General features: G+C 41.2%; 2 protein-coding genes across 3 annotated transcripts; both read left to right on the forward strand.

Moving 5' to 3' along the window:
• Positions 1 to 519: 519 nt before the first annotated feature.
• On the forward strand, positions 520 to 7,301 carry LOC111971422 (retinal rod rhodopsin-sensitive cGMP 3',5'-cyclic phosphodiesterase subunit delta). Of its 2 annotated transcripts, XM_023998189.3 has the most exons (6): positions 520 to 843; positions 5,138 to 5,226; positions 6,136 to 6,261; positions 6,386 to 6,491; positions 6,755 to 6,840; positions 6,961 to 7,052. In XM_023998189.3, the coding sequence occupies exons 1-5, from the start codon at positions 776 to 778 to the stop codon at positions 6,834 to 6,836; spliced, it is 471 nt and encodes a 156-aa protein (XP_023853957.1). In that variant the 5' UTR covers positions 520 to 775; the 3' UTR covers positions 6,837 to 6,840; positions 6,961 to 7,052. The 2 variants fall into 2 exon arrangements, with proteins under 2 accessions (XP_023853957.1, XP_023853956.1); XM_023998188.3 differs by having other exon boundaries at positions 6,755 to 7,301.
• Positions 7,302 to 9,193: 1,892 nt separating this feature from the next.
• On the forward strand, positions 9,194 to 18,116 carry LOC111971423 (prohibitin-2). The gene is made up of 10 exons (XM_023998192.2): positions 9,194 to 9,557; positions 11,686 to 11,818; positions 11,916 to 12,000; positions 12,133 to 12,212; positions 12,377 to 12,561; positions 15,494 to 15,623; positions 15,791 to 15,894; positions 16,051 to 16,128; positions 16,482 to 16,558; positions 17,566 to 18,116. The coding sequence occupies exons 1-10, from the start codon at positions 9,537 to 9,539 to the stop codon at positions 17,585 to 17,587; spliced, it is 915 nt and encodes a 304-aa protein (XP_023853960.1). The 5' UTR covers positions 9,194 to 9,536; the 3' UTR covers positions 17,588 to 18,116.
• Positions 18,117 to 20,485: the final 2,369 nt, after the last annotated feature.

Here is a 20,485-nt window from a genome sequence, read left to right on the forward strand (position 1 = left end):
TATATCTAATCCAAGATAGACCACAGCCTCATAGTGGGCAGAACATACAAGGGGTTGGGCAGAGCCAAGCACGAGCTAGCGAAATCCTATTGGCACGTTGTAGAATGTATTTGCATAACTACATTCGCCCCTTCCACTCCTAAACAAAGCATTTTTTTTTTACTTTGGCAAAGGGTAAAGTCTACAAAACAGTCCACTCTGTTCTTAACATGTTCTAGAAATGGGAGAAATGGGAACAGAAAACATGATTGAGATCAAATGTTTAATCGATTAGAAAATTAGCAGAATGTCGGCCAAAATCCGTCTTGCTCTATCTTCTCCCACTGCCTTGCCACTGTGCTTCCTTTCATCACCATATTTGGTGGTGAGTGGAATTGCCTACCGGATGCTTCAGATTTATACGTACGGTGAAAGATCTGTCTCATTGTTCTATCTGTGAGGTTACTGGTTGGAGGAGAGTTGAGGCGTGTCCCCTCAGCCAACTCCCTCCCTAGAAGCCTAATTTCATTTGTTGTTTTGTGTGGTGCTCTGCTACTGCGTAAAGTGTTCGGACGAATTTGCTGTCAATCTCCGACCAAACTCTACTTATGGTCGGTTGATTAAGGGATCAGTAGGAGTTACCAGTGAGATTAAACTGGGATCTAAGGCAATTTAATGCGATATCGCAAGAGTCCCCGGACTTCATGCCATTTTCAGGTGCATTTACGTTAGTTTGGTAGCTAGCTAGCCAGCCAGCCTATCAGTTAACGCTAACAAGCCACTCAAGAAACTGAAGATGTCCGACTCCGACATAATGTCTTCAACTGAAGACAGAGCCAAGGAGATTTTGAAGGGTTTTAAACTGTATCCTTTTCAATTAATGGTTTGCCTGGTTGTTCACCTATCTAAGTTAGCTGCCGTAGCTAGCTAGCCAGGTGGTGTTGCTTGCTGGCTCTTGCTGCTTGTCACACGTTGGCGTAACTAGTTAGTGAACCTAGCCAACTAATATTGTTAGTCTGATAGTTTGACGTTAGCGGGGTTGCTAGTGTCTTTCTGGGCCATCCTGCTTCTAGCTGGTTTGCTGACAAGTTACCTAGCTAGATAACCGGCCTAGCTAGCTAGACACTGCAGCTGTAACGTTATGTGGTAGATAACTTTGGATAAATTTACTAATTTAGCTAGTTAGTCAAATTGGACAAGGAGGTAGTGGAACATGCACACAGGTTAGGTGTTAGCTAAATGGGTGTCTTAGCTAGTTAGCTGGCTGGTTCTGACTTGAATTTAACTTGGGTAGCCGTTTGCTGATGCTCCCTGTATCTGTCCKTGCATACAGAACAGTATTGCTAATTGTCTTGCTTTGCCTATTACTTGTACAGGAGAATGCTTTAATATATTAAAACAGCCTGTACAGTGGCTAAAATCAAAGAAAATATTATTTAAAATAAGTGTCTGGCTGGAAGGGTGATCTATACTGAACCTGTTGGACATTACTGGAGCTGTTGGCGGGGCAGAGTGGGAAATCTGACAATTTACCTCCTGTAATCACCATCTTAACTCAACATGCATTTTTAATCATACCATAGTGGAGTTTGTTTGATGTACCTTCTGTGGGTAATTTTTTTTCATCTCCTAGCTGGGTAGAAGCCCTTTCTCTGGTTTACATAACACAAGCCACTGGTCCCAAAATAGGCACAGTAATGCGGACGAGAATAATCACACCTGCGTTGCTTCCACCGGCTTAACATGGACTGAAGGCCCATTATTTAATTCCACTCTGTACTTTACAATTTTTTTTGGTAGTACTAAGGGTATACAGTTGCATAGGTAAGAATCCTGACTGTTGTGACAGGCTGTGGATCTGTGTGTGACCTTCCTTGGGCAGGCTTCATTTTCTAGGCTGGTAATTCTTAAATCCTTGATTTGCAAGGATGGGGATTTGCTGCCTTATGGTCCTCCTCCTAACAGGTCTGGTGACTGAGTTTAGGGTGTTACCACTGCATGGAGCCCTGGCTGCATACACATACTCATTTCAGGACCTTTGTGAAGAAGTTAGGCCTATGCAGTTAAGGGTGGCGGGTAGCCTAGTGGTTAGATCATTGGGCCAGTAACTGAAAGGTTGCTAGTTCGAATCCCTAAGCTGTCAAGGTAAAAAAATATGTTCTGCCCCTGTACAAGGCAGTTAACCAACTGTTCCTAGGCCATCATTGTAAAAAAGAATTTGTTCTTAACTGACTTGCCTGGTTAAATAAAAAAACACATGTTTTGGGTTGTAGAGGACGGTCAAGCTGTTTTGTTTAAGTTGATCCTCCTGAGACCAAGCAATCAATTTGTGAGGAATTGTCAGTCTTTGAACTAAAGACAAACTCCTTCCTTCCCCTCGATAGTTGGGTAACCAGCATCAGGTTAATTGTGATTACAAGGTCACGAAGGAAATCTGTGGATGCTGCTGTTTCTAAGGTTTTTCAACAAATTAATCTAGAAGTTGTGTATTTATTGCTGATCAAAGTTGTCGATCACTGAGTGCCATATAGTGACTATTGCGTTGAGGTTACAGGAACACTTCCCTGGCATGACTGGCTTTTTGACCTGTAGGTCTTATGCAATAAAGGTAATTATAGAAAGTTCAAGAAGTTGCTTCACAGTGGGGAGTATTCAAAGAAAGCACAGGACCTGCTACAACTCAGCTTCAGCACCAATTTGCTGCTTTGGATACTGATAAGGGTATCATAGTTGCTCTCAGTTAGTACACTTTCTAAGGCTAGCATAATATTCATGTTCTTTAATGACTAAGTAGAACCTGAAAGTGTGCATAATCAGATTCAAAACTTTGATTCCTGGGAATGGCCTTGCTTCCATAGTACACTAATGTATTTTATAGAATAACATCAGTAGTCCCTTCATTGCCCTACAGTAGGTCACTATTGGAAAAAACTGCACATGAACACAAGTAGCTAGGTTAATTAGACATGCATCTGACAAAGTCCATACATGACTCCGTTGCGTTCCGTTTCTTGGTGTGATGCTACATCGGGCTTCCAGGCCTGTACAGGAGCACAGTGCTTCAACATGGCCTCTGTTATATACCTAAGACGGGCAGAGGCTGGCCTCTGAGGAGAATGCAGTGTGCGCTGCAGCCAGTTTCTGCTTCCCCTGAGTGGACATGACTTGCATGTAATCTTTCCCTGGGTCAAACTGATCCACAGAACTATGAACACAAGGACTAGCTAACCAAACAGTGGTAGTCAGTTGATGCTGGGCTCCGCTATTTGCTACTTTTAGAAGTTTTTCAATGAGTTGCGCAAACCATGTGTTTTTGACAATTAGGCCTGTGTATAGATACAATTGTGATTTTAAAAATTTAATAATTGTTACACTGTTTACTTGGTGAGATGTAGCRTATTCATTTTCATTTCTCGTGTCTATTGCATGTGTTTTGGTCATGCATTCACATGTGTTTTGCATCAAGGAGCTACTCTTTAAAAATAGATGAGGCTGTAGGGAGGCTATCATGCCCATAAGGGCTAATTAAGAAGCCTGTGAGTGTTGTGGGACCAGGGTCTGCCACCCCTTCCGCAGATCTCCCCTGCTTAGCACCAGGGATGTCCATATGTGTGATCCAGGAGACATGTCACCTTTTCCGCCACCGGGCCTAACTAGTTGGCTGCAGAATAAATTTAAACTCGACTACCCTATCCAGGCCTATTATGAAGTAAGTGTCTATGACCTTGGCATGTACTGGAAACATTTAGCTTCATTGTTTTTATGCAGCCAGTTAATGAGCTTAACACAGAGGCCACTTTTTTTTATAATTCACATTGAAAAAGTAGCAGCAGCAGCTTGTATTGCAGTTCATTCATAAATGGTAAGCTGGGTAGACACTGCTTTGTCCCCCAGACAGTCATTGTCCAGCAGGGCTGACAACTGTTCAATTAATTTGTCTAGGTAACAGCCAACAGCCACTTCACACAAAGCATCCTAGTCATTTAGAGATTGAAAGAGGGTGCCTATACAGGCCTATGTTTTCAAAGGAAGTTTCTATTAAGATGAGAGCTGTGGACTTCGTTGATCATTCTAGAAGGATGTGGAAACTGCTAGGGGGGAGGCAACTGAGCTCTTGGTGGGCTCACTGGGCTGCAGTCAGATTTGAAATGCTAAAGTGGTTCAAAGCGCCACACATTTCATCTCACTAAGACAGCCCTACTCTACAGTAGCTTGCTAGCCAAGCTCAGTGTTGAGGTTGGTCGCGTCATGTTTGCGTGACTTATTTTCCTATCTGCTTTTTTAATATTTGACCATCATTCAGTCAAGGCCCCGATTTGTTTGAAAGAGTTTATCCCATGTGGGGAATGACTTGACTGACACTTCCACTTCTCCATTTTCATCATTTTGCTGTTAGAAGCTGGTGGCCTGGTGCTGACACCCTGTTGCTCCCTGTGTGTGTTGAGCGGGAGGAAGAAGAGCAGCACAGATGGTTTTGAGACTTGGGGGGGGGGGTCAGGTGCTTCTGACATAGTACCCTCTAGTTGACACAACAGCTATATCTTCCAGTTGGCTTTTTATTCCCAGAGCCGAGTTAGAAATTCTTTGTTCTGTCTGTTAGCACTTGCACCAGCTGGAGTACTGTTACCCACTTGCCTTGGCTTGTACCACATGACCTATTAGAAGAGGTTAGCTAGTAGTAGCTAAATAATCATGGGTGGCTTTAATCCACTAAAATAGCTCACTCCAATAAAAGAACATGGCGTGAGAGCTGGTGTAAATGACTAGGGCCACACACGGCGGCTCTTGAAGAATGCAAATGGGAATACCCGGCTTTCAATTTTGGCTTTAACACATGCCAGTTCCCCTGTACCCCCAAAAATAAACTCAGTGAACTTAAATGACTAAAACCAGTATGTAGAAAATATAATTGACCTATTATTTTACGATATAATCTTTGAGAACTAAAAATCACCCTATTGTTTTTTCAGTTGGCTGCCACTATCATAGCTTGATGGGTTAGGGTTTCCTGTTACCTTGTGCCACCTTGAGGAATACTGGCATTACTTCATTGATACACTGAGGGAAATTTGACACTTGCTATAGACAAACAACTTGGACAAGGCTACTGCTGTCAAACCCATGACTGTGTACTATTCCTTGACTCCTGGTCTCCCAGAAACTGGATGAACCTGCGTGATGCTGAGACTGGGAAGGTGCTGTGGCAGGGAACAGAGGACCTGTCTCTTCCTGGGGTTGAACATGAAGGTACCGGAACCTCCTGAGGTTTACTGTCGGCTTTCCTCCTGGTGTAGAAAATGTATTATTAGGCCATATCTTCCTACCACTACCAAGATGACCACTGTATTTATGATTGCTTTTATTAAACATAAATAAATACTGGAATTGATACATACAGTAGGCTTTACAGACATCAAATTGGAAATGTAAGTAAATCTAACTCAATTTTAAAGAAGCAAGGCATTCACAGCAACTCTGACCACTTCATTAATGACTGTCCATGGCCTCAGTCCTGCTTTGTTGACCACTCCATTCTAACCATCCCAGCAGTTTGTCCTCAAGAACTTGAACCCTAACCAATGTCAAAATTTGGCTTGTGTGATACCCCCGGTATACGTTATATTTCGAGATGCCAACAGAATGATTTTTCAATACCGTAAGGGGGGAAAAAAGCAGTGCGTGCTACTCCGCTTATAACTAACTATAAGTTGAGTGTAACATCTAAGATGTCAAATGTGTTATATCCAGCTCAGGGCTCCAGCTATGCATTTTGTTTGCTGTGTGGCTTGATGTCAAGCTCAAGCGTCTTGGTTACAGAAGACATTCAATCCCCCCCGATCATGATCCCTGTTGCCTAAATTGTTTTGTGCATGTTTTTTTTTTATGGAAATTGTACCCCTTGTGTGCACATTTTGTAATGGTTATAGTACAGAAACTGTATGGCGGTATGAAAATCTGGATACCGCCCAACCCTAGTCAAATTGATTATCAATTTACCTCTGCACATAGTTATATACACAACATTGATATTAGAATCTACAGAAAATGCCGGTAGTGAGAAAGTAGCCTAGGTCTTGGTAAACATCAGGCTGTTGTGTTGAGTGCATCTATTCTCTCCTAATTAGTAGTTTGACTGTCCCATTCATTTCCTTGCAGCTCGAGTCCCCAAAAAAATCCTCAAGTGCAAAGCTGTGTCCAGAGAGCTAAATTTCTCTTCGTCAGAAAAACTGGAAAAGTTCCGCCTTGAACAGAAGGTTTTCTTCAAAGGCCAATGTTTAGAAGGTACTAGTCTATTTGATCTGTTTCAATCTTGTTGTTATACAGATACTCAATAAGAATGCAATGTCTGTGCATAGTGATTGCACTCATCACATGTATTTTGTGTGTCTCTCTCCTCTACCTGCAGAATGGTTCTTTGAGTTTGGCTTTGTGATTCCCAACTCCACAAACACATGGCAGTCTTTGATAGAGGCAGCGCCAGAGTCTCAGATGATGCCCGCAAATGTTTTAACGTAAGGATATGCAACAACAACAAAAGATTGGGCTTTTTGGCCATTCTCCTACAGTTGGGTTGTGCAATTGTCAGTAGTATACAATATGCACTCACTAGGCTACATCTTGAGTAAGTCATTAGGCTACAGTGAGATTCCTTCACCTCACTTTTTTTTAAATGCTAAACTTGCAGGAAACTCATTTCTTTTATGGGACTGCTTTGCCTCATACTTTGCAGCTAGTGTCTGCTGATTTGTAACATTTATTTTTCTCTCCCTTGCAGTGGGAATGTTGTTATAGAGACCAAGTTCTTTGATGACGACCTTCACGTCAGCACCTCCCGGGTACGACTTTTCTACGTCTGAAGAGGTACACCTTTTTTATTTTTTTCAACCCTTGAAGTGGGGAGGACCAGGCATACACTGCTGATTGTTGTTTTTCAGTGGTCACGGGATGCCATGTTCAAAGGAGTGCATTTGTCTTCTACAGTGACAGCAGCACGAAATAAACCAAAATCCAACCAAGATCACACTGGCTTCTTGGCAGACAAGACTTTTTGTATGTAAATATATATATATATGGGCAATGACCATGCTCATGACAGACAACCATGTAAATTATTTTATTTGTACATTATTTTTTCCTTGTCATTCCAGAAATGTAACCCTAAGATGTACACTGCTCTTGTAACCTTGCATTTGTAATTTTTGCTTTCAGTTGATGTGGTTGCTGATATTCTCATAGTTTTTTTTTTTTTTTTAGATTTAACTAAATCTGTAAAATAGGCTGTTTATTACTACATGAATTAAAAGATGTCAGGAAGAAAAAAAGCCATTGCCTTTTATTTGTAGTTGAATTTTAACTGTCACTGAATGACAAAGTTCATGCATAAGATATTTTGTATCCTGGGAGTACATACTTGCCAAGTGAGGCACAAGGTACCTGTGTGAAAACAGAACTAATCTGTTCATAATTTAACTACAGCCACTCAACACTTTGATAAACCTGTGGGCTGTTAAAGGTAGTCGCAGCGCTGCAGATATTGAGATGTAAGACCTGTCAAGGGTTGCGTCAATCAAATCTGGTATCAGGATAAAATGTGATTCAGAGTCACCGAATATACTTTAAGTATTTTTATTAAACTCAAGCGATAAATGGTAAATGCAGTTTTCATATATACGGGTTCGCTGTATCACCACGCAGGGCAAACAGAGAACTGACTCGAATGATACAATCAACATTTGTTATACTGTGGCAGAGAGAAGGCCAACGAACGAGTTGGAACATCACAGTAGAGGCTTAGCGTGGTTTAGACTCACTAGCCTGTCGGTGGCGCCCAGGCTGGCCCCAGCCCCACAGCGCTCCAGATGTCTGGCACTGTTACTGTGTAGATTACGCTCCCACACCCTAGAAACTGAGGTCAGACAGTTCTGTAACACTGAGCTATTTGCACCTGCATAGAAAGCATACTGTTCCCGCTCAAGGTTAACCACAGCTTCTCAGCACACTATCTGGYGCAAAATGTTACTTCCAGCACACACACAGGCACCCAGGCCAACAGTTGCTAATATTCAATCATGTGATATAGTATTGGGTTATAGCGCAATAAACACAGATCCTCACAGACTTCACTCTGTCACATACAGCGTGGTAGTCACAGGACCAAAACAGTGGAAGTTTGAGCCTTGTGCTTAAATAATCTTGTGGAAATTGACCCGATATGCTGTTTACTTTCTGTATCTATACTGAACAAACATGCATGCAACAATTTAAATGGTTTTACTGAGTTACAGTTCATAAAAGGAAATCCATTAGGCCCTAATCTACAGATTTCGCATGACTGGGCAGGGGTACAGTTTTTCCCCACAAGGGCTTAATTGCAGACCAATACTGTCCAGGTGGCTGGTCTCAGACAATCCTGCTGGTGTGGTTACATGTGGTCTACTGTTGTGAAGCCAGTTGGCTGTACTGCCAAATTATCTAAAACGACTGTCTTATGGTAGAGAAATTAACATTCAATTCTCTGGTGGACATTCCTGCAGTCGGCATGCCAATTGCACACTCAACTTCAAACATTGTGTTGTGTGACAACTGCACATTTTAGTGGCCTTTGTCCCCAGCACAAGGTGCACCTGTGTCATGATCATGCTGTTTCTTGATATGCCACACCTGTCAGGTGGATGGATTGTCTTGGCAAAATAGAAATGCTCACTAARAGGGATGTAAAACATTTGTGCACAATTAAAAATGTTTTTTGTGCGTATGGAACATATCTGGGATATTTCATTTCAGCTCATGAAACGTGACCAACACTACAATTTGCGTTTATWATTTTCAGTAATATCAAATGAAACTTGTCACATGCGCCGAACACAACTTGTAGTAGACCTTACTGTGAAATGCATACTTGCAAGCCCTTAACCAACAATGCAGTTCAAGAAAAGAGAATATTTACTAAATAAAATACAGGGGGTACCAAGTCAATGTGCGGGGGTACAGGTTAGTGATGTAATTTGGACATATAGGTAGGGGTAAATTGACTATGCATAGATAACCAGTGAGTAGCAGCAGTGTAAAAACGTCATATCACTGAGTCTACCTTTAACTTTGAATGTACTCCATTGAACACAAGCCAGTTTCATAAAATGCCCACAAGAGGGCAGCTATATAATTTCGAGCTGCATTGAACTCAAGTCCCTGAAAGCCTTTCACCTGAATGTGCAAAGACAAAGTTGTCTCTGATGACCATAGAGAGAGTGGACTCTTTGTAGTTGTGTCATTATTGCGTCTGTGACAGCATGGGCAGCGCCATTGAGGCTATCTGCATTTTGACGTAGTCAATGTTTTTCTTCATTGGCTGATCCCTCATGACCCGGTTGGACATGACTCTGACAGGGTCACCAGGAAGGATCAGCCAATGGAGTTGGAAGTCCCACCTAGTTGACTTCATTAAAATGGTGGAAGCCCTCATTGGCTAAAACAGCCTTGTGGCCACTAGAAGGCTCTATCAATCTCTATGGTGATGACACGTTCATTGGTCACGACCTTGGATATCTACTGCAAGCATGGCGAATAAAGAGCCCAACGTGAGTATTTCAAATAGCAACCACACTGACTAAAGACAAAGTCAGGACATACCTTATTATTGTGAAATTAGTTTAGTATTTTACACAAACATGTTTTATTGCCTTGTAACGTCAGACTATGATTTAAAGAGGAGATCGAGGTAGCTATCTTAGCTAGCAAGCTAACGACGATAGCTACGCAGGTCGTTTTTCTGACTTGCCTATCTTCACTCAGCAAAGCGTAACTATGCCAGCTTTCAAACTATAGCTAGGTCTTTTTTAGATTTCATATGGAAGGGAAGGTTTGCCAATTTAGGTAATTTAGGTAAACCGCTCACTAACCAACTAGAAAATGGCCAGTTCTCTTGTTGCAACAATGGTTGCAAGCTTGGATGACTGATAATAACTAGTCAAATTTTAGCTAGCGAGTTTCTTGATGAAGTACGGGAAAATATTGTCGTTTGGAATAACGTGTGTGTGTACACACACTCATTCATTCAAGGGTTTTTCTTTATTTTCCTCTTTTCTACATTGTAGAATAATAGTGAAGACATCAAAACTATGGAATCATGTAGGAACCAAGATCGTGTTAAACAAATCAAAATATATTTGAGGTTGATCAAAGTAGCCACCCTTTGCCTTGACGACAGCTTTGCACACTTGACATTTTCTCAACCAGTTTCACCTTCGTCAAGACAGTTGGAAAAGCATTCCAGATGAAGCTGGTTGAGAGAATGCCAAGAGTGTGTAAAGCTGTCAGAGCAAAGGGTGGCTACTTTGAAGCATCTCAAATATAAAATATATTTTTTATTTAACTTTTTTGGTAACAACATGATTCTGTGTTATTTCATAGTTTTGAATTCTTCACGATTATATATATATATATTTTTTTAAAGAAATGTTGAATGAGTAGGTGTCAACTTTTGACTGGTACTGATATATTATTACATACACTTTTTAAAGAATGCCATGGCGGGCAGCGGTGCAACTTAGTAGTTGCCCAAAAACCCACGACCAATACATTTTGACTCGTGACATCGTTTTCGAAGTAGACCAATTTGGCCATGGCAACCCTGTTATCATAAAACATGCAGGTAGCTGAGAAAGCTCAACTGCGCCTCCATATAAGAAAACGGAGTTGCGCGTTCGTCAGCTAACATGCAAGTTACTTGCATATCAGTTTATGTGGAAAACATTGGTTTAAGTGCTGCTAGTTTACATGCTCATTCATTACTCAAAGACCTGCACAATCCACAGTTCCATAATACTATAAATAGGGATGCACAATATATTTGTGAACATATCGGAATCGGACGATATTAGCAAAAAATGCCAACATCGGTATCGTCCCGATGTCTGGTTTAACGCCGTCGTTAAAAACCGATGTCATAGCTACCGTGCATACCTTTATAACGTAGGTACATGACGTAAGGACGCCAGGTAAAATTTTGCGCTACACGTGCAACACAGCATTCCTAACCTAGCCCACAATGTATGCTGTGTGGATCGAGCAGTCAACAAGTCGAGCAGTCATTTGAAAGAGTAAGTATATTAGTGAGACAACTCAAATGCGAATTGAGAACAAATTCTTATTTACAATGACGGCCCGGACCACGGTGGGCTAATTGTGCGCCACCCTATGGGACTCCCAATCACGGCCGGATGTGAAACAGCCTGGATTTGAACCAGGGACTGTAGTGACGCCTCTTGCACAGAGATGCAGTGCCGTAGACCGCTTGTCCATGTGTGTGTGTTAACTATAACTGTACTAGAATGCTTAAAAGACAGCTAAAATGTTAAATATCGGTTATCGGTATCTTTTTTTGGGGGGGGGGCAAGGAAAATATTGGATATCGGTATTGGCCAAAAATGTCATATCGGTGCATCACTAACTATAAATGGTCAAGAATATTCGAGATGGAGACAATGACACTGACAGGTCTAGGCCACAGTACCCCTTAAGACCACTAGATGGGATAATGGTGATAAATTAGCTGGACCATCACAACAAGCCCTCCAAAACACTTAATGTGCAGTGTATTACTGACCTTATGATAAATAAACAGTGGTAAAAGAAGCCTTGTAATATTTTGTGAAGACATAAGCTCTGTCCAATAGCAACAACAATTTTTTCCCCCCGTCTTCCCAGCGGTTCCTGACAAACCTGAGGGACCTGGCCAGTCGTATGTCTGGCGCGGGGGGCAAGGGAGCAGGAATAGGCCTCAAGCTGCTCATTGGGGCTGGAGCTCTGGCCTATGGGGTCAAAGAAGCTACATTCACAGGTAGGCCTAACCTAGCGTCTGGTGGTGAAATGGGTAACACTATTATCACGATAATGACTGCACCCCTCTAACGTTGTGTGGAATGGTTTGTTCACAGTGGATGGAGGTCAGAGAGCAATCATCTTCAACAGAATCGGGGGCATGCAGATGGACACGGTGCTGGCTGAAGGACTGCACTTCAGGTAGGCCTACACTCTGACTCTGTCCAGGGGTTTATAATGAAGCCAGGGTTGTCATGATCAGTTGGCTCAACGCAATGCAAAGCTAAATTCACATGACCATATTTTAACTGAACTGTTTTTGTTGTTCTTCAGGATACCATGGATCCAGTACCCCATAATCTATGACATCAGAGCCAGGCCCAGGAAGATTGCTTCACTAACTGGAAGCAAAGGTACATGTTTGCTGAAATAGGGGGATACATTTTTTATCCAGTATGGATACATGTAGACCAATACATTATGTCCAGCAGATCAGTAAAGATTTGAGGCTTTCAGATCATTAAAGATGGAAGATACAGCCCTGACTTCTCTCTCCCTGTCTCTCTTACCTCTGTAGATCTGCAGATGATTAACATTGGGCTGCGTGTGCTGTCCCGTCCTGTGGCCGCCAACCTGCCTGCCATGTACCAGCAGCTGGGGAAGGACTATGACGAGAGAGTACTACCCTCCATCGTCAACGAGGTGCTGAAGAGCGTGGTGGCCAAGTTCAATGCCTCACAGCTCATCACTCAGAGAGCACAGGTATGGCAGAGTGACTCGCACAGGTAGCCTAAATCTCATCATTCAGAGAGCACCGGTACTGCCACACAGTCTCAGGATTATATGGTACAAAGGTTGTGTACTTAACCAGTCTCTGCTTAAAAAGTGACTGTCCCTAAAAAGCAACTTCTCGTTTTGAAAATGGCCCATGTGGCATCGATATGAGTCAGATTTCTTTTTTCTAGTGTCAAAATTGACGACAAGGTGCAAATAGGATAATTTTGGTCATAAATTCAGTCTCGTGCAAAATGGAGAATTGGGAGATAATAGGAAAAAAATGTATGTCATGGATTGAAGGGTACTGTAACAGTATTTCTTGGGTTGTGTTTATTTCAACCCTACCGACAGCTGGCAGCACCCAAGTAATCATCAATTTGGAGCGCAGCTGCACATAACCCAATTGTAATGCCCATGGTCAATTTGGTTTGCCATTTGATATCCCTATGGGGCTAGTTAGGGACCATCAGTGAATTACACAATGTACATGGGACAATATTTTCAAATGTCAATAGCTCCAAATTTCAATGAGTAGGTTTACTAATAATTTGATATTAAACTGATTATGGCAGTAGGCAGATTATGCGATATTCATGTAAACACCTTGCTCTGCATAACTTAATCGGCGTGAGGTCAAAATCGAAGTAAGCATACGCTGATTAAAACACCTTATTTTCTGAGCAATCTTTTGAATTATTGGGACATGTAAACACCTTAATCGGCGTTCCAGCGGGGTGTATTTGATCTGCGCATGTGCTAGCACCAGCCGAGCGAGCCTCCCTCTTTAGTGCGAGTGAAGTGAGTTCGGAAAAACAATGTGTGCGTCCTTAGAAGTAATTTTCACATACAAACTTTGGATCACTACTGGCTGTAAGCAAACGAGTGGTGGGTGTTTAGAGCAATACAGGCTGTATCTAAGGCTCAGCCAATCGTTTACATAAAATAATGCAGCATGCGACTGAAGAGACAACCCATTTGCTAGTTTCCAGATCAGCGCGCACTCTGGAAATACAGCGGGAGTGTGGAAAGACAGTTTGTCAGTTACAGTTTGTTTAGTTAACATTGCCTGCTATCATGAATTTCTTTTAACTAGGGAAATTGTGTCACTTCTCTTGCGTGCTGTGCAACAGAGTCAGGGTATATGCAGCAGTTTGGGCCGCCTGGCTCGTTGCGAACTGTGAAGACTATTTCTTCCTAACAAAGACAGCCAACTTCGCCAAACGGGGGATAATTTAACAAAAGCGCATTTGCGAAAAAAGCATAATCGTTGCACGAATGTACCTAACCATAAACATCAATGCCTTTKTTAAAATCAATACACGGAAGTATATATTTTTTTACCTGCATATTTAGTTAAAAGAAATTCATGTTAGCAGGCAATATTAAAGGGAAATTGTGTCACTTGTGTTCATTGCACGTAACAGTTTGTGCCGCCTGGCTCGTTGCGAACTAATTTGCCAGAATTTTACGTAATTATGACATAACATTGAAGGTTGTGCAATGTAACAGGAATATTTAGACTTATGGATGCCACCCGTTAGATAAAATACGGAACGGTTCTGTATTTCACTGAAAGAATAAACGTTTTATTTTCGAGATGATAGTTTCCGGATTTGACCATACCTAAGGCTTGTATTTCTGTGTGTTATTATGTTATAATTAAGTCTATGATTTGATAGAGCAGTCTGACTGAGCGGTGGTAGGCAGCAGCAGGCTCGTAAGCATTCATTCAAACAGCACTTTCGGGCGTTTGCCAGCAGCTCTTCGCAATACTTTAAGCGTTGTTTATGACTTCAAGCCTATCAACTCCCAAAATTAGGCTGGTGTAACTGATGTGAAATGGCTAGCTAGTTAGCGGGGTGTGCGCTAATAGCGTTTCAAACGTCACTCGCTCTGAGACTTGGAGTAGTTGTTCCCCTTGCTCTGCAAGGGCTGCGGCTTTTGTGGGTAACGATGCCTCGGGGGTGGCTGTTGTCTGTGTTCCTGGTTCGAGCCCAGGTAGGGGCAAGGAAAGGGACGGAAGCTATACTGTTAGACTGGCAATACTAAAGTGCCTATAAGAACATCCAATAGTCAAAAGGTATATGAAATAAAAATGGTACAGAGAGAAATAGTCCTATAATTCCTATAATAACTACAACCTAAAACTTCTTACCTGGGAATATTGAAGACTCAATTTAAAAGGAACCACCAGCTTTCATATGTTCTCATGTTCTGAGCAAGGAACTTAAACGTTAGCTTTTTTACATGGCACATATTGCACTTTCTTCTTCAACACTTTGTTTTTGCATTATTTAAACCAAATTGAACACGTTTCATTATTTATTTGAGACTAAATTGATTTGATTGATGTATTATATTAAGTTAAAATAAAAGTGTTGTAATTGTCATTATTACAAATAAATATTTATTTAAAAAAAAATCGGACGATTAATCGGTATCAGCTTTTTTGGTACTCCAAAAATCGGTATCGGCGTTGAAAAATCATAATCGGTCGACCTCTACTCTACAGTTTGCATCCCTGTAAAAGATGTGCAATATGAAAATATTTTCCCATTTACATTGTGTAATTTATTGACAGTCCCTAACAATCCCCAGAGTTGGGCTATAAAATGTCAAACCAACTTTGCCATTGTCGCACACCAGCCGGCTGAAGCTAATTGGCGAAAGAAGTTGGTTAGCTCAAGCTAGCTAGCCTAGGGGACTTTGACACAAGACCTGTTTCAAGTTGTCTAGAAGGGACACCCACATTATCCCCCAAAACAACTCGTTTGGCTTCAGTCATGGATGCTGCATTTCTTAATGACCAGCTGGAAAAACGAGGCCAAATCAGGAAGTTCAGACCCCTTTAAAATAGACTGAAATGTGAACCAACGCTTATTTTTTTTTGCCCTTGTCTTGTCTGTGTGTTGTGTAGGTGTCATTGTTGATTCGCCGAGAGCTGTTTGAGAGAGCCAAAGACTTCAACATTATCCTGGATGACGTGGCCATCACAGAGCTGAGCTTCAGCAGAGAGTACACAGCTGCCGTAGAGGCCAAACAAGTTGGTATGTATCTGCCACATATGTGTTGGGGTGTATACGGCTGTCTGTGGATGCATACTTGCCTGTTTTTATATATTTTTTCTGTGTGTGGGTTAGTCAGTGCACTAATGTGTGTTGGTAGATTGTGTGTGCACGCGTGGTGTTTAAACAAAGCTTGTGTGTCTCTGCAGCCCAGCAGGAGGCCCAGAGAGCCCAGTTCTACGTGGAGAAAGCCAAACAAGACCAGAGACATAAGATTATCCAGGCGGAGGGAGAGGCAGAGGCTGCCAAGATGGTAAAACATTAACCTCACCATAACCTTTGGACGACCTGTCCCCTCGTCTTCACATGACCTTGCACGACCTCAAACACCAGGCTGATTATTCTAGTCAACAATTGTTTTTTATTGACTTCAGCATGTTATATGATTCTGGCTCTGTGTTTGTTGTAGTTGGGACAAGCAGTGACTAAGAATCCTGGATACCTGAAGCTTCGACGAATTAGAGCTGCCCAGGCCATTGCTAAGACGGTGAGTTCTATATAAAGGAACTGGATATCAGGGACTGTCATGATAATTGTACAGAAGTACTTTATTTATTACGTATTGAGGAAATAGTTACTCATCCTCAGAGGCTCTGTGATGTTATTGTCCTAATCAGACATTGATCCAGTAAGAATGGGGTCAGTCATTTTAGCAGCCTGTGTTTGTTGTGGCTGTTTGGTTCCCATTGCAATGGTAACCCAAAGTGCAGTTAGCTGGTTATATCAGTATCATTAGGGTTGAAGGATAGCTTTCCCTTATCCTACGAGCTGCTACAAGACTAGTTCTGTGACGCTTTGTTTTCAACTGTGTGTTTTGTCTCTCTGTGTCTTGTCTTTCAGGTGGCAACGTCCCAGAACAAAGTGTACCTTTCCGCAGACAACCTGGTCCTTAACCTCCAAGACGACTCTTTTAACAAGTATGTTTCTCTTAGCGTCACTCTCTCTTTGCTTCATTCTCATATCATCATGCCCTAGTCTGGCTCTGTCCTCTCTTGCATGGCTCAACACCGCCCAGATGGTTTGTCGCAGTTGCCTCAAGCAAGGTTAGAAATGTTGAATGTTCACACCCAGTTTTGAACACTGTGTAGTGCAGTACAGGTGCTGGGGAAAATCAATGGCATTATTGAAAAAGTGCAGGAATGCATTATCACATTTCCCATGGAAAAGTAGGAATTCCACCAAATTCCCTAAAGATGCCCTGAGTTTTTTTGAAGCAGCTCCATACTGGCATTAATAGTAGCTTGAAGAGAACATGATTCTTCAGCAAAACCATGACTAATGACTGCTCTTCTCACATTGCCTCCAGTGTGCATGCTATGTCATTTTCACAGCATAGGCCTATGGCCACCAGGGGTGTTCATTAAACACCAAATGGTAGAACATAAACTGAAACGGAGGGACTATCTATAAGTAAATGCTACTTGTCCTTAAACATTTTTTAAACATTTTGTTACATGTGCGCCAATGAACACGACCCTGGTTTTTCCTCGAGTGGAAATGACTCTAGTCAGACTGTATCACACTGAAATAGTTCCTGGCTTATCTTAATGCTGCCAATGATCTTCAATGTCCATATGTAACTGTTCACAGAAATTGAGACATAACCTGGTGCCAAACGCCTGTCATTCATTCCTCATACATGTTATCTTATACATTTGAGAATAAGACAGGGGAAAAAACCTGGGAGTACCATATGTTCAGCAAAGCAACCAATCCACCCTGTGCGTATTGATGCACTTTTGACTGAAATCAGTCTTGTCAGAGCCTTGGAGAAACCGTTAAAAATCATACTTATTTTTTTCTCTCCGACGCTATCATCTCTCATTGTCATCCCTGTACTTTTTAGAGCACTTTAAATATTATATACATTTTATTTTTTATACAGTATCATTAACACGTACAACCCCCTTTGCTTGTGTTTCAGTCTATCACTGGGAAAGAAGTAGGCTCTTGAAGGCTCTAGCATTCCACCTGTCTGAGGCTCCATCCACAGCTAAGACCAGTTTGTCTCATGTCTGTCCAACTGCCTATATCTCCGATTGTATAACCAAGTGGCTTACCAACTCACTGGAGAAGACTCTAAAGCATTTGGATTGCTCTGTAAAGTTGACCTATGGGACTAGTGCTGTATGCATGACATGGCTAGGGCCAGGCGGAACCTGCAGCGATATAATATCTTCATGGTCAACTCCAGAAAGGATCTGAAATCAATGTTTGTGTGGATTCAAACCAAATAGCACTAGCCTATAAGACATAATCAGCTGCTTTGTTATTAATAAGTTGTGCAGATGATGCTGTAATGATATAGATAAGGAACTCTACTTGTTATGACTGGCCCTAGATGTGTACATGTGTTTTGAGGACATTGGGACTCTTGGGGATTCAAATGCATCAGTTTGATTGGACAAATGCTGTACTGGAATGGTGTATAAAATAAATAATATTTGAAGATGTGCTTGTAAAATGAAGGTGAAATGATGACTTATTCTTATTATTTTTTTTATGCAACTGCACTGTTTACTGCTTACTACTAGTTTGAAGTGGAAAGGAAGGCAGCAGATTGAGACATGACTGAAAATAAAGCGACAGCACAAATGTTTTGATTTTATTTCATAATGCCTTTTCACATGACCTAATGTGTGGGTGCATGCAGGTGCATTTCTGTTGTTGAAAAACACATTAGGCCTATGTAAGGAAAGTACTCTTACAAAATGTCTAGTTTTTTTCTCCACTTTCTGAGAAATGAAATGTTCCCATGACTTAATCAGACATCTTAGATAACAGTACAGCCTGTTATTGTACTAGGAATCTTTAGCTATACATTTACAATGACAAAGTCTCTATATGACTGCTCGTCTGGATTGAATGTGTTGTTACTGCCATATGCTTCCCTGGTGAACTATGAGATGGGAATCGAACAGAGTGCATTTGGAAAGTATTCAGACCCCTTCCCTTTCTCCACATTTTGTTACGTTACAGCCTTATTCTAAAATTGATTCAATTCGGTTTTCCCCTCAAATCTATACACAATAACCCATAATGACAAAGTGAAAACAGGTTTAAAAAATACCCTATTTATATAAGTATTCAGACCCTTTGCCATGAGACTAGACATTTTAATTGCTGTAGTGATGTTTTATCAGTGGCAGGGATTGGGAGACTAGGCAGTATCGAGGGAAAGATGAACTGAGCAAAGTATAGAGATCCTTGATGAAAACCTGCTCCAGAGATTCACGGCCTCAGACTGGGGCGAAGGTTCACCTTCCAACAGGACAACAACCRTAAGCACACAGTCAAGACAATGCAGGAGTGGCTTCGGGACAAGTCTCAATGTCCTTGAGTGTCCTGGACTTGAACTCGATCGAACGTCTCTGGAGAGACCTGAAAAAAGCTGTGCAGCAACGCTCCCCATCCAAACTGACCGAGCTTGAGAGGATCTACAGAGAAGAATGGGAGAAACTCCTCATATATAGGTGTGCCAACCTTGTAGTGTCATACCCAAGAAGGCTGTAATAGCTGCCAAAGGTGCTTCAACAAAGTACTGAGTAAAGGGTCTGAATACTTATGTAAATGTGATATTTCTGTTTTTTTATATATATATATAAATTTGCAAAAATGTATAAAACCTGTTTTTGCTTTGTAATTATGGAGTATTGTGTGTAGATTGATGAGGGGGGGAAATTATTTAATCCATTCTCTAGAATTCTCTAATCTAATTAATCCATTCTCTAGAAATCAAGCTGTGACATGACAAAATGTGGAAAAAGTCCAGGGGTATTGAATACTTTCCGAATGCACTGTACATGTAGACTATTTTCCTCCCACTTAAATGTTTGCTTCTGAATCTGGACCCCACTGCTCCCCTTCTATGAGCTGCATAGCATCAGCCTCTAGCATCTGGTTGTGGTTATGTGCCCCCACAGGGAGAGAACTCATCTATATTTACTTTGTTGGACTACAAGTCCTCCTGAAGCCTTTATGTTCCAGTAAGAAGATTAGTAGTGTAAGGTACTTAATTCAGTAAAAATACTTTGAAGTACTACTTAAGTAGTGTTTTGGTTGTCTGTACTTTACTATTTATATTTTTGACAACTTTTACTTCACTACATTCCTAAAGAAAATTATGTACTTTTTACTCCATGCATTTTCCCTGACACCCAAAAGTACTCTTTACATTTTGAATGCTTAGCAGGACAGGAAAATGGTCCAATTCGCACATTTATCAAGAGAACATCCCTGGTCATTCCTACTGCATCTGGCGGACTCACTAAACACAAATGCTTTATTTTTTAAATGATGCCTGAGTGTTGGTGTGACCCTGGCTTTCTGTAAACAAATAAAAATTGTGCTGTCTGGTTTGCTTAATATACAGAATTTTTTATTATTCATACTTTTGATACTTAAGCATATCTTAGCAACTACATTTACTTTTGATACTTAAGTATATTTAAAACCCAAATACTTTTAGACTTTTACTCAGGTAGTATTTTACTGGGTGACTTTCACTTTTACTTCAGTCATTTTCTATAAAGGTGCCTTTACTTTTACTCAAGAATGAGAATTGAGTACTTTTTCCACCACTGAAGAAGTTGCCCTTAGGCACAGAAATATACTGAATAAATATACACTGCTCAAAAAAATAAAGGGAACACTTAAACAACACAATGTAACTCCAAGTCAATCACACTTCTGTGAAATCAAACTGTCCACTTAGGAAGCAACACTGATTGACAATAAATTTCACATGCTGTTGTGCAAATGGAATAGACAAAAGGTGGAAATTATAGGCATTAGCAAGACACCCCCAATAAAGGAGTGGTTCTGCAGGTGGTGACCACAGACCA

This window comes from Salvelinus sp. IW2-2015, linkage group LG13 (genome assembly GCF_002910315.2).
Source record: "Salvelinus sp. IW2-2015 linkage group LG13, ASM291031v2, whole genome shotgun sequence".
Lineage (NCBI taxonomy): Eukaryota > Metazoa > Chordata > Actinopteri > Salmoniformes > Salmonidae > Salvelinus > Salvelinus sp. IW2-2015.